The 15418-nt window shown below is 44.8% G+C and overlaps 1 protein-coding gene across 2 annotated transcripts in view; it reads right to left on the reverse strand.

Moving 5' to 3' along the window:
* Nucleotides 1-15170, reverse strand: part of TMEM233 (transmembrane protein 233) — a 36525-nt gene extending 21355 nt beyond the window's left edge. Inside the window, exon 1 of one of the 2 annotated variants that reach the window (XM_003365502.5) lies at nt 14584-15170. In XM_003365502.5, the coding sequence (XP_003365550.2) occupies nt 14584-14769 (186 nt within the window). In that variant the 5' untranslated portion in view covers nt 14770-15170. The remainder of the gene's footprint in view (nt 1-14583) is intronic. The other variant, XM_005612562.4, reaches the window with a different exon arrangement.
* Nucleotides 15171-15418: the final 248 nt, after the last annotated feature.

The following is a 15418-nucleotide window of genomic DNA, read 5'->3' on the forward strand; positions in this document are numbered from 1 at the left end:
CTCCACTAGTCCTTCTCTCGCATGTTTCCCTGTTTATTCTCTTCACAGTGCTTATCACTCTCTGAAATGATCTTGTTGATGTGCTAACCTATGTGTGGTCTGTATTCTCCCACTCGTATGTAAGTTCCTGGAGAGCTGAGACTTCAACCGTCTCGTTTGACAAGCAGGGGAAAGCTGTGGTTGTCCTGTGCTGGCCATGGAGGATTGGGTAACTCTGCCCAGTTCGGGAGCAGAGCGGATCCCTTTGGCTGTGGATCTGAAGCCACACTCTCCAAACAGCTAATCTGTTTGTTTCCTCTGTCTAATGCCTTCATTGATTCAGAATTCTTGAGGGGAAGAAGAGAGGTTAATTCGCTGACCCAACATGTAGGCTGCTTCTAGTCACTGAGAACCAGTTAGCTCACAGATGCCCGAAACGTCAGCTGTATAAAGCTGGCATTTATCTACAGGGTTGCCATAGTGTGTGGCACTTAGTGTGTGTTCAAAAACTGTTGAATGAATGAATGAATGTGGGAGAACCCCCTCCCTGCTTTCTGCCCTTGAAAAATGGCAGCAGATTCCCAGGCCCTGTGGCTCATTCTCTGAAAGGACCAAGGACACTCAAGTGATGTTTCTTTTTGTGTTGGCTTAGCGCACTCCTCCCTCATCTGAATTCCCTCTCCTGCCTTTTCTCTTTGTACTTCAGAGCTAACTGACACTCAACCAGCTTCCTACCATGGTGAGGGGTGGGGGGGCCGGAACAGCCATAACTGGAAGAGAAGGCTGGTGACCCAGGCTTTCTCTGTCTTTGGCCATGCAGATGTCTATTTGTTACACACTCTGCCTCCTGCGTTTTCCTTCTCATTGAAAATGGACCTTGGACTTTGCCACAATCAAACACAAATGTGGAAGAGATTTTGGGCAGCTCACAGGTTGTTTGAAGTGATGGAGACATTCTGTCTGGTGTCTGTCATTTCCTTCTGTGGGTAGATACCTGAGGAGCTACCGTGGCTCAAAGGGAAAGATTATGAGCCACATGTCCTTCAGAAGCATGAAGAACTTATCTCAGGAGCATCAGGTGCCCTCTGTGTGGTTGAGAGACAGAACAAAAATGTGGGCTTAACTATGGAAAACAGTATGGAGGTTCCTCAAAAAATTAAAAATAGAACTACCATATGATCCAGCGATTCCACTCCTGGGTGCATGCCCAAAGGAAGTGAAAACAGGATCTGGAAGAGATAGACGCACCCCCATTTTTATTGCAGCATTGTTCACAGTAGCCAAGATGTGGAAACAACCTGACTGTCCATCAATGGATGAATGCATAAAGAAGATGTGGTGCATAGATACAATGGAATATTATTCAGCCGTGAGAAAGAAGGAGATCCTGCCATTTGCAACAACATGGATAGAGTTTGAGGACATTATGCTATTTGAGATAAGTCAGACAGAGAAAGACAAATACTCTATGGTATCACTTATATGTGAGATCTAAAAAAGTTGAACTCGTAAAGACAGCAAGTAGAATGGTGGGCCCCAGGGGCTGGAGGACAGGAGAAGAGGAGAGATGTTGTTGAGGGGTACAAACTTGCAACTAGTAATAAAGAACTCTTGGAGAGCTAATGCACGATATAGTGATTATAGACAATGATACTGTACGTCAAACTTCTAAACATCAAAGATCTAAGAGACCAGGGGCCAGCCTGGTGGCGTAGTAGTTAAGTTTGCATGCTCCGTTTTGGAAGCCTGGGGTTCACCAGTTTGGATCCCTTGTGCGGACCTATGCACCGCTTATCAAGGCATGCTGTGGCAGGCGTCCCACATATAAAAAATGGAAGAAGATGGGCATGGATGTTAGCTCAGGGCCAATCTTCCTCAGCAAAAAAAGGAGGATTGGTGGCAGATGTTAGCTCAGGGCTAACCTTCATCCAAAAAAAAAAAAAGAAAAAGAAAATGATCTAAGAGTCTATGTCTTAATTATTCCCACCACAAAAAATAAATGATAATTATGTGAGATAGTAGAGGTGTCAGCTAATACTGCAATGGCAATCACACTGATAAATGGATCAAAACAGCAAGTTCTACACCTTAAACTTACACAAAATTATGTCAATTACATTTCAATAAAAAAAGTGGGCTTATATTAGTGGAGGAGAGTTTCTGCTTAGGTAAAAAACCCAGTAAAATTGGAACCAAAACAATAAAACTGCTGACATTTCCAAGCATTTGCTTTGCGGCAGGAACTGTGCTAAGTGTAGCTTCTCTGTCCTTAGAGATTTTCAAGACGAGAATAAGGCATCAGAATAAGATAGCCTTTGTCTTGAGTTAACTCTAGATAGAGCTGACCATTTCAGCTCAACAGGAACAGACAATTTAGGGCAAGAATCACCTTTCGAGATGGAGAAGAATTCACTTTTTTTACCAACCCCTTCCTCCTTCTTTCTGAAGAGTTTTTCTTTTTATCATCTTCAGAACAATTCTTATTTCTGGCTAGAAATAAGCTCTAAACATTTATTACAGAAAAATTGGAAAGTACTAAAAACTTATTATAGCAAAATTTGAAATCGTAATAGCCAAGATTTACCAAGTACTTTGCATACATTATCCCACTGACTTCCCAGGACAGCCCTTTGGAGGTAGGTGACACTGTTTCTAATTCATGGATGGGAAAACTGAGGCTCAGAGGTTAAATAACTTGATCCATGTCACCTAATAGCAAGCAGGAGAGCCAGGCTTCAAACCCTGGGGGACCTGATAAGAGAATCTGCGCTCTTAACTTTTACATTATAACTGTCCAGAATCCTGCCACTTAGAGAAAATCATTGTAGGCATTTTGGAATATTTTCCAGCCATTATTTTCCTCCATGCATGTGAGTGCATGTATATGGGTATGTAAACACTTTTAATTGATAAAGAATGTGGAATCTCATTCCACATGCGACTTTATATTCGGTCTTTTTTTCTTCTTCTTGATCTTTTACTTAAACGTTTCCTTGCATCATAAAAATTCTTCAAAAGCATAATTCTAATAGTTATGTGATATTCCATGTTATAAATGGATGTATTATAATTTATTTCGTCAATCTCCTGTGTTAGAATCAATATTTATATCCATCTCTAATTTTTCACGTTTAAACCACCAGAATAATGACAAATATTAATTAAGCAATTACTCTGTGCCAGGCACCATGCTTCGTGTTTATTAACTCATGTTATAACTCACTTTATAATTAATGCTGGAATGAACATTTAATATGTAGGGTTATGCCTCTCCATTTAGTTAATTTTTTTTTCCAATTTCAATCTCTTGGGGAAGCTTTCTTTGCATAGGTCTTGCATGTTTCCTAGCTTTATTTCTGGTATTTTTTTTTGTTTTTGTGAATTGCCAGTATTTTGATCTATCAAGTTGCCAATACTGAAATCCTAATTTTAGAACGTGTTCACTTTTCTTCAAAACACCCTTCTCTCCTTCAAAGCCATCCTCATCTCCATCATCCATTTTTTTAAAAAGATTTTATTTTTTTCCTTTTTCTCCCCAAAGCCCCCCGGTACATAGTTGTATATTCTTTGTTGTGGGTCCTTCTAGTTGTGGTATGTGGGACGCTGCCTCAGCGTGGTTTGATGAGCAGTGCCATGTCCGCGCCCAGGATTCGAACCAACAAAACACTGGGCCGCCTGTAGCGGAGCGCGCGAACTTAACCACCCGGCCACGGGGCCAGCCCCTCCACCATCCATTTATCTCTAGTATGTATTTGGCCAGTGGGAAGTAAGTGAGATTTCCTCTCTCTCTCTCTGCCACTCTGTTTGTGTCTCTGTCTCTCTCTCACACACACACTCACACATACTCACACCTGTGTAGACTTAAATCCATGCCTGAACGTAGCCTGAGATACCTTTGTCCAGTGTAAGAACTCTCTTTATATAGATCAATATTGTCTTAGATCCCAGACTCCTAGATTGCAGCCTCCATCAAAACAGCTTGATGGATGTGGGTACTTAATAAATATTTTTATTAATAATGTCTGAGTTTTCAGATGACTTCAGGATTTCTTGTTTAGATTTCGCTGGCTCCTAAGTTTCTGTGTCTAGACGTAGCGCTGGGAATTCAGAGACTGGACTTATAGATGACAAGGCCCATTTCCTCATCATCACCATTTATTCATTCATGCTCGTCTGTCTCCTTCTTGGACTTCTGAGCTATTTCTCACCATAGAGATCTTGGAAGACAAGTGAGAATTGTCCTTTTGCCCATGATTAAAACCAAAAAGCTGGAGAGGAATTCCTCTAGGCTTGACTGAGAGTATTATATGATGCTTATATTGAGGGGGCAAGTCTATTAGAAGAGAAAGCTTTCAGAACATCACAGCTGTGTTCCTATCAAAGGGCCATCTGATTCTAGTGCTTCAAGAGGCTAGACAGGGGCAAGGACGGTTGTGTTTGATTCTGGCCACCAGTGTCACCTTCCTGAGCCTCGTTTCCTCATGAATGACATGGAGAACAGCTTTCTGGCATATCTTGCTGGGATTTTGCAAGCAACAAGAAAAATTGTGTCCATATGAAAATGCTTTGAGAAGTAAAGGCATATGGACAAATGTAATAATAACAGTAATAAATGATAATAATAGTAATACCACATTATCAAAATTATCCAGAACAAAGAACAAATAAAGTTATCAGGAGAGAGTTAAATACAGGAGGTGTCCTTCAGCTTGGGGAATAGGAGATGTGATAAAGAGTAAAAGATACAGAAAGACAAATTCCTCAATTTCTCCTGTAGAAAAAAGGAGATTGAGGGAGGAAGAGTATCAACAAAAGCCTGGCTAGGGAGACCCATTAAAAATACTTGTGTTGTAAGAAAGGAGGAGAGGCGGGTGTACAAGGCGAGAATGTTAGGGATGGAACACCATGCAGTACCCCCATGTCAACAATGGTTCAATTCATTAAAAGTGGAACCAGTGTATCCTTAAGAATAGCATTTCCCCAGGTGTGTTCTGTGGCATATTAGCCTTAGGGTCAAAGGATCCTGGGCAACGTGCTTAGTAAATGGTCCATGCTATACTGTCCCATGGAAGAGCCATGAGGCGCAGTGGTTGGCCAAAGTCTTCAAGGAACCCCAAAGGAAAGGAGACAGTTCACTTTTGCTTAACTTAACATTTGCCTTCTCAGTTTCATCCCCTATTCCCTCCCTGCTTTCTTGGTAAAACTTGTTAACATCAGGCAGAACCAGTTGTCTGAGAAGCACAGTTTTGGAAAGTCTGGCTTAATTCTTGAACTTGCAGAACTGGAGGTTTTCAGCTATGTCCAGGCTCTTGCTCTGAGGGCATCGCACTTCTGGATGAGCAGCTTTGAACTGAAGAGTGTCATGCTCTGGACTAGCAAGTTGAGAACAGAGACCCATTTCCAAACGTGGACCCGTTGGTCTCCGGTGTGAGGATGTCGGTGAGCTCCAGACCAGCCAGGAAAATTATCCTTGGAAACCAAGCCCGGGCCAACCTCTCAGTGACCCGTGGCATTAGCCTGGGTCTCCTGGATGTTTTCCAGAAAAGTTTTGGCAGAAATACGCAACACAACTGGGGAAGAGAAGGGAATTCTCAGAGATAAAAGCAGGAGCAAACTTTGGCCTCCGTGGCCATTCATTCATTCATTCATTCAAGAAACACGTATTACATGCTGACCATGTGCCTGGCATTGTGCTAAGTGCTGGGGCTAACAGTGCGATCTCATGGGTCTCACAGACACAAATAGGTGCAAGGAAATAAAGGTGCTCTGAGAGAAATCTGTTCAGAGTATAGTGGGTTACAGCCTAGGGTGAGGGAGAGAAGGCAATCAAGAAAGGCTTCATGGAGGAGGTGATCTGAAAGAGGAGTGGAATCTGCATTTTAACAAGATCCTCAAGTGGTTAAAGTTTGAGAAGCACTGCCCTAGGATGTGAGTCCTTCTACCTGGCCTCCCCTTGATGCTTATTTGAAGGTATCCTCTGAAGCCATCATTAAAATTCACACATTATAAGTCAGAAATTGTTTGCTGATAAATTAATGACAAACTGCATCTCAACCATGGTCTGTTTTGCCAGCTCATTTAAACAGCTGCTGTTTTGTTATCTGGGCAGTTTTTAAGGACTTTGGGAGGCAGGTTCCGGCTGGACTTCTTTTTCCTTTCTTTTTATTATGGAAATTATCAAACACATAAAAAAATCGACAGAATAATGCAATGCATCCCCATGTTCCCATAACCCAGCTTCAACAACTATCCATTAATGTCAACCTTGTTTTATCTATATCTCCCATACCATCTTATGACAAAGCCATTATATGATTTCATCAGTAAATTAAAATGGCATTTAAAATGTATTTTCTTTTATAGGAATACACAGATTAACATCTTGAAATAGAAGTGGTCTGTACCTCCAATAATCAAGAACTGAAAGGACTTCGACATCAGCTTATAGTCTAGGTTCCCAAACACTAAATATCAGTGGCCACACTCTGCCACATAGCATGGAAACTGATGAAAGCAGTTGACAAGGCAGGGGCTGCTTGGGCGATATGCACATCTATAAAATCCATGGGTCTCTAGAACAGAGCTTTCCAACAATGACACACTTCAGGTAAGGTCTTTATCATCTGGAATCATCTTAATGCTCTTCGGAGCTTCAAGCAAAGGAATTCATAAGAAATAAGTCACAGGGGTCCATAATGTGAATACCCATTTCTCAGCTGATGATCACGCGGGAAGATCTAGAGAGGGTTGAGAGAGGTCACATTGAAAGCCTCAGTGAGCTACAGTATTTAGAGCTCCAGTGCATGAGCAGTGTTAAGTCTCCTGGGTCAGCTGCCTGGACAAAGACCTGTTATTTCCAAGTTTTACCCTGGTCACCAAAAAAAAAGATCTCCCCTCTCAACCTAATCAAAGTCCACTTGAAACATGGCCTTGATGGATGAGCAGCCCCTGTTGGAGCCTGGGTCTAGATGGAAAGAACATCCAGTCTGGTTTGTCTTTCATCTTGTGGGTATTTACTTTCTTTCTGACCACAGACCTTGTCTCCTAGAGTAGGTGTGGTCAGACTTGGGGCAGGGCTGTGGCTTACAGTGCCAGCCCATGACCAGATAATGGATTTTGACAATGGCTTCCGAGCAACCATCCACTAGCAACTGCATCTCCTGTGGGTTTATGAGATCCGTTGCCTTGTTCTGAGAAGGATTTCTCTTTGCCTCTTTTCTGCATCAGATTTCTTTTTCTGGATCCTAGTCTTTCTCTTTCTTGACTTACTCCCTTGTTTCAGGGGAGCACATCCTCCCATAGCTTTTTGAGAAAAGGTGTATGGCAGGTAATTTTTTTTTTCAAGATCTTGAATGTCTGAAAATGTCTTTATTCTTTTCTCGACCTTGAATGATTGTTTGGATGGGTCTAGAATTGAGGTTGAAAATAATTTTCTTTCAGGATTTTGAAGACAGTGTTTCACTAGTGTTTAGCTGTCAGCACGACTGATGAGAATTAGAAAGCCATTATGACTCCATATGTGGCATGGTTCTTTTTCTTGAAAGTTTGTACGATTGGAGAGAAATTTTATCCTTAAATATGTGAAATTTCACCTTGATGAGCTTTGGTGCACATCTCATTTCATTTATTTTATTGGGTATTGGGGGACACCTTTAATCTGGAAACACAGGGGTTCAGTTCTGGAAATTTTTCCTGCATTATTTATTCAATAATTTCCTTTCTTCAAATTTCTTTGTTACCTTTTTTTTAACTTTCTGATTAGATGTTGGATTTCTAGGAATGAGTCTCAAATTTTCTTATATTTTCTTGACTATTTTCATCTTTTTGGGGGAATATTTCCTTCCTCTTCTTCTTCTTTTTTTTTTGGTGAGGAAGATTGGCCCTGACCTAACATCTGTTGCCAGTCTTCCTCTTTTTGCTTGGGGAAGATTGTTGCTGAGCTAACATCTGTGCCAGTCTTCCTCTATTTTGTCTGTGAGATGCTGCCACAGCTTGGCTTGATGAGCAGTGTGTAAGTCTGTGCCCAGGATCCGAACCTGTGAACCCTGGGCTGCTGAAGTGGAGCATGAAAACTTAACCACTACACCACCAGGCTGGCTGCCCTCTATTTTTTATGATGGTAAAATATACTTAACATAAAATTTACCACTTTAACCATTTTTAAGCGTACAGTTCAGCGGCATCAAGTATATTCACATTGTTGTGCAACCATCACCACCATCCACATCCAGAACCTTCCCATCTTCTCAAATTAAGACTCTGTACCCATTAAACAGTAATTCCCCGTTCCCCTCTTGCTCCAGCCCCTGACAACCACCTTTCTATTTTTTTCTCTATGAATTTGACTACTCTAGGTACCTCATATAAGTGGAATCATACAATATTCGTCATTTTCTGACTGACTTATTTCCCTTAGCAGAATGTCTTCAAGGTTCATCTATGTTGTAAATATGTCAGAATTTCCCTTTCTTTTAAAGAATGAATAATATTCCACTGTAGATACATACCACATTTTATTTATCCATTCATCTGTCAACGGACATTTGAGTTGCTTTCATATTTTTGATTTTTTCACTTCTTTGAGATCCTCTCAAATTTCACTTCTAATCTTTCCACTGTTCTTTTCGTACTTTCTACCCTCATATTTATAATTCCCAAGAGCTCTGTTTTGCTTTTCTGATTGTTTTACTTTTTTTCCAACCTGTTATTCTTTGTGGACACAACATGGTTTCTTATTTCTCTGAGGTGGTTAATCATCTATTCTTGACGTTTTCTTCTACTTCTTGAATTATTTATTTCCTTACATTTCATTTCTTCTGTAAACCACAGGTCTCTTAATTCAGAAGAATTTCCCAAATGCCTGATAATCTTTGACTGCTTGTTCTTATTTGAAAGTGAGATGCTGAAAAACTTCTTAGAAGTTTTGTGTATGAGGATGGGGCTTGTCAACGGGCGGGCATCCTGGGACGACTGGGTGGGAATGTCATCATTTCTCTGGAGGAATTCTAAATGTTTGTATCTGTAGGTTGTTTCTTTTGGTATGGACACATCCTTGGAGAAAAATTCTCCAATATCCTGCCTGGATGCCAGGGTAAGAGTGCCAAGTGGGGGCAGGGGGTAGAGGCTTCCTTGTTCAATTTGCAGACTTCCCATTAATCCTCTGTTTTCAGTATGGCACCTCAGCTTTACACTTAGCTGTGCCTGGTGTCTAGAGCCATTCTGTTTGCCTGGAACATTTCTTCTTCCAGATCCAGGAGGGCAGAGACCTTGCTGATCTTATTTACCACTTGACAGAGGTAAAAGAGTAGACCAATGCCTGGAATAGAGCCCGGCATATAATAGGTGCTCAACAAATATTTGTCAAATTCTGTTTAATCTCACCAAAGAGTAAATCTCCCATCTTCCATCAGGGCTGTTGAGGAAGTAGGTGCCTACTACATGGGGTGGTAGATGATCTCTGGTAGTTTAATGACTTCTTAAACAGACTTTCAAGCATTCCTCCTCTCTTCAGCCCTAATCTTTATTCCTACCTTCAAAGGTGAGATCTTCAATTGGTATCTCCAATTTCTGAGACTTTCTAGAGTTTTGCAGCGAAAATTGACTTTATTCTTGTCGACTCTTTTCTTCAGGATGTAGATTTCAGTGTTATCTACTCTGTAAAGTGAGTCAATGCTCAACCAGCCATTTTCCATCTTCTAAAATTTTGTCACCTCTCTCATTTCTTTTCCTGTTCTAATTTGTCCCTGGGTATTTGTTCCTTCTTAAATTCGCTTACTATCGTTTTAAGAAGTTTCAGACGGGAGTAGAGAGAAGCTAGTGTGTTCAATACTCCATGCTTAACCAAAGGTCTTCCTTGTTTACTTGTATATGATTCACCTTAGCATTAATATTTACCTTTAGGCTGCAACGATGATTTATCCCAATGACATATTTACTGGTCACTGCTTTTATTCTTATCAAATTTTCTAGTCTCAATAAAAACAGAAAAACTGCTACTGGAAAAGGCAATGACTTGTATCCTTAAAATATACACATCATCATCTTCTTCTTCGTCATCATCATCAATACTTATTGAGTTCTGGCTGTGTTCTAGGCAATGAGATGAAAACATTTAACTTTTACAATTTAATCTCCACAACAGCACTTGAGTAGGTACTATCATAACCCTCTCTTTACGGGGTTGAAAACCAAGCCTCAGAAATATTGAGACAGTCGCCGGAAATCACAGATGTAGAAAATAACAGAAAAGGATTTGAACCTCAACGGTTGGCCTCTAGACAGGATAAGTAGATGTGAAGGAGATGTTCTGATAAAAGAAGGCTTATAAATCACCCAATCAAAAGTCATTAGCTATTTTATATCCACACCTAGAGCGATCCAATTGGTTCAACTGTGCAAATGATTGTATCATGACGTCACCAAGAATGGAGGCTCAGTATGGACTCAACTCCAATCTCTTGAGCCAGGTAGCAAATTCCAGCTACAAAACCAACAGACAGTGAACACAACCTAAAGTTGCCAACACTCCTGCAACTTGCCTGAAGCCTTTCTTCTTCCAGATCCAGGAGGGCAGAGGCCTTGCTGATCTTCTCTACCACTTGATAGAGGTAGAGGGGTAGACCAATGCCTGGAACAGAGCCTGGCATACAAGAGGTGCTCAGCAAATATTTGTTGAATGAACATTCTTTCTCCAGGGTCAAAAGCCATATGAAAATTATGCGGTTCCTTTCAGATGGAATAAACAGAGACAACCAGAGGCAAGTAGGAGGACGATGATGAATGAGCCCTGAAAGCCAGCCTGGGCTCCACTTTCCAAGCTGTGTCCCCTGGTGCAGGGCTGCATCTGCATGGAGGAGGGGTGCCATTTTCAAATCCAAACAAACATGCAATATGGCTAGCAGTGGCCCAGGCTCGGGGGAAATTCTTGAGATATGTGTCCCTGAAATTGAATACAGGTTAAGTGTGCTTTCCACAAATAGACTTTCAAAACATGGAGAAGCAAAGATTTCTGTGTTCGTGCCATGGGCAATGCTTGTCTCACCAATGTTCTGATACAGCCAGCCATGTTGTACTGATTGTGGTGCACTGCCTCACAACCTCCAGGATTGTCCTAGCTCCGCATGGGGTGGTGGAAAGACCACACACGCCCCCAGCTTGAAGAACCCTCCTCTCAAACGTATATTTTTCGAAGTAGTTTTATTATTGCCCAGCACCCACTCCAACTTTGTAATTTTGTAGAAGACCCCTCAGGCTTGGTTTGATAAAGATATTGATTGATTTTAGATTGCTGGTTCTTTTTACACTTCTGGGAACTAGTTGTTTCGAGCCTTGTCAATATTTTCCATATGTCCATGGAATTTATATCATTTTGCATTTATCTCAATTTGCATTATCTTACAGTGTTTCTTGATTGGGGTGCTAGTGATGTTTGGGGTAGCTCAATTCTTCACTGGGGCCACATCTCCAGCCTTGCAGGACCTTAATACTATTAGCCCTTTCCAACAGATGCCAGGAGTGCCCCAAATCATTGAGACGCTACAGCTGCCCCCCAACATTTCCAAATGCCTCCATGGGGAATGGCACCACTCCTGGCAATGGTGTGCCTGAATTTATCACAAATGACAGAGAATTGAGATTTGAAAATAGCCAGGATTGAATATCACAAGACACCCTAGGGAGAGCCCACACCTGGCAGAGTTGGTCAGCTGCCTTCCTCCTGCACACTCTTCCTCTTCCTCTATGTCCTTGGACTTCAAAGTCTTTATCATGAAAATTGTCAAGCCCAGATCGGCACTGTTTCAACGGGAAAACTCTACCAGTGCCTCAGAGGGAGTGCAATGAGGAGGGTGTAGGAAGCCCTTTTTAGAATTTGGGTTTCACTTATTGGATGCTATGTTTGTTTTCATACATGACAAATGATGTTTCCAGGCCCCCCGCTATCCTTCGGTGTGACAATTATTGCACGTACCTGGCACAATGCTGGGGGCTTGACGTGCTTTATTCTGTTTCATCCTGACAACGGTTTGCTCAACTTAAAACGCTTTTCACATTTGCCTTTTCTAGAGGAAGAAACCAAGGCTTTAAAAGGGTATGAAATTTGCCCATAGTCAACTTTCCGACTCTAGTGTCTGTGTTCTGACAGTAGAATGGTCTCTTGCTGTAAAACTATTGAAAAGGCTTGAGGGAGGGAATGCAGAGGAGAGGGTCAGAAAAAGAGGCTCCTACTCAAAGCAGGTACCCAGCTTATCCCCTAGGACGCACCAAATGGCATCATTAGTATCCGACCCGGCACCACCACCAGCTGGAGCGTTAGCTCGTCTCAGACCAATGGGGGAAAAAACCTTTGCAGGCAGTTTTCTAAGTGGCACTGGGAAAGGGGTGTCTAGGCTGCTGACTCATTAACAAAGCGGGATAGAACGTGGGCACCAGTGCCAGCCAGAGAGTCTGCTGCTGCCTGGAGAATTTGGCTGCCACCTCCTCCCCAGCTTCCTCCAGACGGGATGTCTCTGGAGAGGAAGGAAGAGAGGAAACTGGCTGGTTGGTCCTAAGGAACCTGATATGGTGGCTTCCTTCCGGGGCTCCAGTATGGGGCAAAAGCAGCAGGTGTAAAGCAGACATCGTGTTCCATTAACATCATTCATTCATTCATTCATACATGCATTCGTTTCATTGTATTTATTGAGCATCTACCACCTGCCAGATTCTTTTCTAGGTGCTGAAGATACAGCAATAAACAAGACCTACAAATACCCCTATCTCATGGACCTTATGTTCTAATGAGGCACACGGACACTAAGCATATTATTAAGTAAAATAATACATGAGATGGAGAGAAGTGGTTTGGGCAAAAAGCAGCAGGGAAGAGAGAATACACCTTGTGGGGTCTGATTTTTAAACAGTGACCAGAGAAGGCCTCAGGAAGTGACATTTGAGTAAAGACCCAATAATGACACCATGCTGGGCACTGTTGCAAGCGTTTTGCAATTGTTATCTCGTTAATACTCACAACAACCCCAAGAACTATGGCTTTGATTATTCCCATTTTACAGACAATGAGACTGAGGTTAAGAGAGAGGCAGTGATTTCCAGAGACCATACAGCTGGTATGTGTTGGAAATAGGATTTTGAACCCAGGCACTTGGAACTTCAATGCCTGCACACTGGAATTTTGGTGTAGACAGCCTACAAATGGGGTTTGGGAAAGGGCAACTTGCCCATGCAAATGAGGTCTCTGTGGGTACCCACGAAGCGAATAGGTGCCACCCTTGGGTAAGTGTGGACGGACTCGAACGGGGGCAGGGAGCAGTGGTTCTAGATCTTCACGGAGCTGAATTCGGACTCTCGGGTCTGTGGCTGGGGAGTTCGGTCGCCTAGCTACAGGCGGAGTGGGCCGGTGGGGGAGGGAGCTCACGGCAGGGTTGTCCCGGGACAGACGGAACTTCACCCCGCCGCCACCCCGGGCCAGCTGCTCCAGTCAATAAGGCAAGGATCTCGCGGGCGCTCGTTGCCCTCCTGGTGGGATTCGCGCGGGAGTTCCTAAGAGGCCTGAAGACGGCCGCGGAGGCGAGCTCCGGAGGGCGGCCTGGAAGCACCAGCTGCCTCTCCTCCAGAGAGGCGCGCAGTTCGAGGGGCCGGCGCGCAAAGGGCGCGCGGGGGCCGCACAGAGCGCGGAGTCCCCACTGCATTCCCTGGAGCGCCCCGGGCGGGCACAGGACAGTGGCCTGGAGGGGCTCCTGGGAGCCCTTGGGGGACGCCAAGAAAGGTGAAGTTAGGGTCTGTGCGCAGCAAAAGAGGGAGGAACTACAACGTGCTGGGGTAGAAAGAGTAAAAGAGAGGCGAGCTCGCACATTGCTGGCGAGAGGGGCACTGGGGGCGTCCAAGAAAGGCCTGGAGAGAGACCGGGCGCGCTGGAAAAAAGGGGCCTAGAGAGTGCAGGAGAGAGCCAAGGAGAGGGAGCTGGCATAGGAAGAAGCAGGAAGGAACTGTTGCCCCAGAGAGAGCGGGCCAAAGCACGAGGCCAGGGGTCAAGGAGAGGGCATGGGGAATCGCTTGGGAATCCTCAGAGAGTGGCTGAGGCGGCGCCCTGGGCGCAGCAAAGAGAGAAAGGACTGTAGTATGCTAAAAGACAGAGACAGGCGTGGATTCTGGAGAGCGGGAGCACCCGGCGCGGCAAGGAGGGGGGCGCAAAGCCAGCGCGCTCAGAGAATGGGGCGTGCTGTTGCCTGCAAGAGTGGTGCGCTCTGAGGCTCTGGAAAAACGAGTTGAGAAGAACCGGACGAATGCCCAGGAATGTCGGAGGAGGCAGAGAGAGAAGACGCAAAGTTCAAGGAAGAACTTCCCCGGGTTGGAGAGGGAGTGCACCATGGGCGCACTGGAAAGCTGTCCTGGGGGAGATTTGATCAGGGCTCTGAGCGCGACAAGGAGCGCACAGGAGGCGCTGATGGTTGAGGGGAGAGTTCCTAGACCCTGAGGAGGCGCGGAAGACAAAAAACTCAAGGCGCGCGAGGACGTGAAGAAGGAAGCCGAGGAGAGCGCGCGGGGTCCCCAAGCGCAACGCCACCCACGTCTCTCCTTCCTGGCTGCTCCTGGTCCTAACCCACTCACCATGATGGAGAAGACGAAAGCCACGATGTTGATGGGGTACGCGGGGCAAAAACACGAGACGACGGCGAGCCACAGGTAGCTCTTGGGCGTGGGCACATCCTCCTCGGTCTTGTCATCCTCAGTGTTGGCCTCGGGACTGCTGTCCAAAGCCCTCTTGAAGTCCGAGCTGGGGGCGTACTGAGACATGGACGAGGCCGGCGGCGCAGGGAGGGCGGAGGAGCGCACGGTCGGCGCGGTCTGGGACTCTGGCCGCCGGCTTGTGGCGAGGCTCTGAAAAGCCAGCGGCGCCGGGCTCAAGGGAGACGTGACCTCACCCCTCTTGCGTCCTCCTACTTGCACCCGCCCGGGCTCCGGGACCTGGGCCAAGAGCTTGGGCACAAGAGGGAGGGAGGGAGGGAGCAAGGGAGTGAGAGGAGGCGGCGGGGAAGAGAGAGGGAGGCTGTCAGCCCGAGAAACAGGGGAAAGGCACTCTTGGACCGACACCCCCAGAGACCATCAGACAGACTCACAGACTCCGGAATAAAAGGAGGCTCAGGGAAGGGGAAAGCGAAGGCCCTTTAAGTTACAAACTGGCCAGGCTGCGAGCTGAAGATGACCAGCTCATTTTTTTAAGCCGCTGAATTTGAATACATTCCACGTGACAGGGAGAAGGCGCAATCCTATCAAGGTGGCAACGGACTTTCTACCGCTTCTTGACTTCAACAATTTTCTTCCCCTGGCTCCATCTCTTCTTCTACTCAGACCCTGAACATGGGGCCCCGGTCATTTCTCTTCCCCGACAGGTGGGCAGGGAGCAAGGTGCTCAGCTTTGGGCCCAACCCTTCACACACTGCAC

Source organism: Equus caballus, chromosome 8 (assembly GCF_041296265.1).
Source record: "Equus caballus isolate H_3958 breed thoroughbred chromosome 8, TB-T2T, whole genome shotgun sequence".
Lineage (NCBI taxonomy): Eukaryota > Metazoa > Chordata > Mammalia > Perissodactyla > Equidae > Equus > Equus caballus.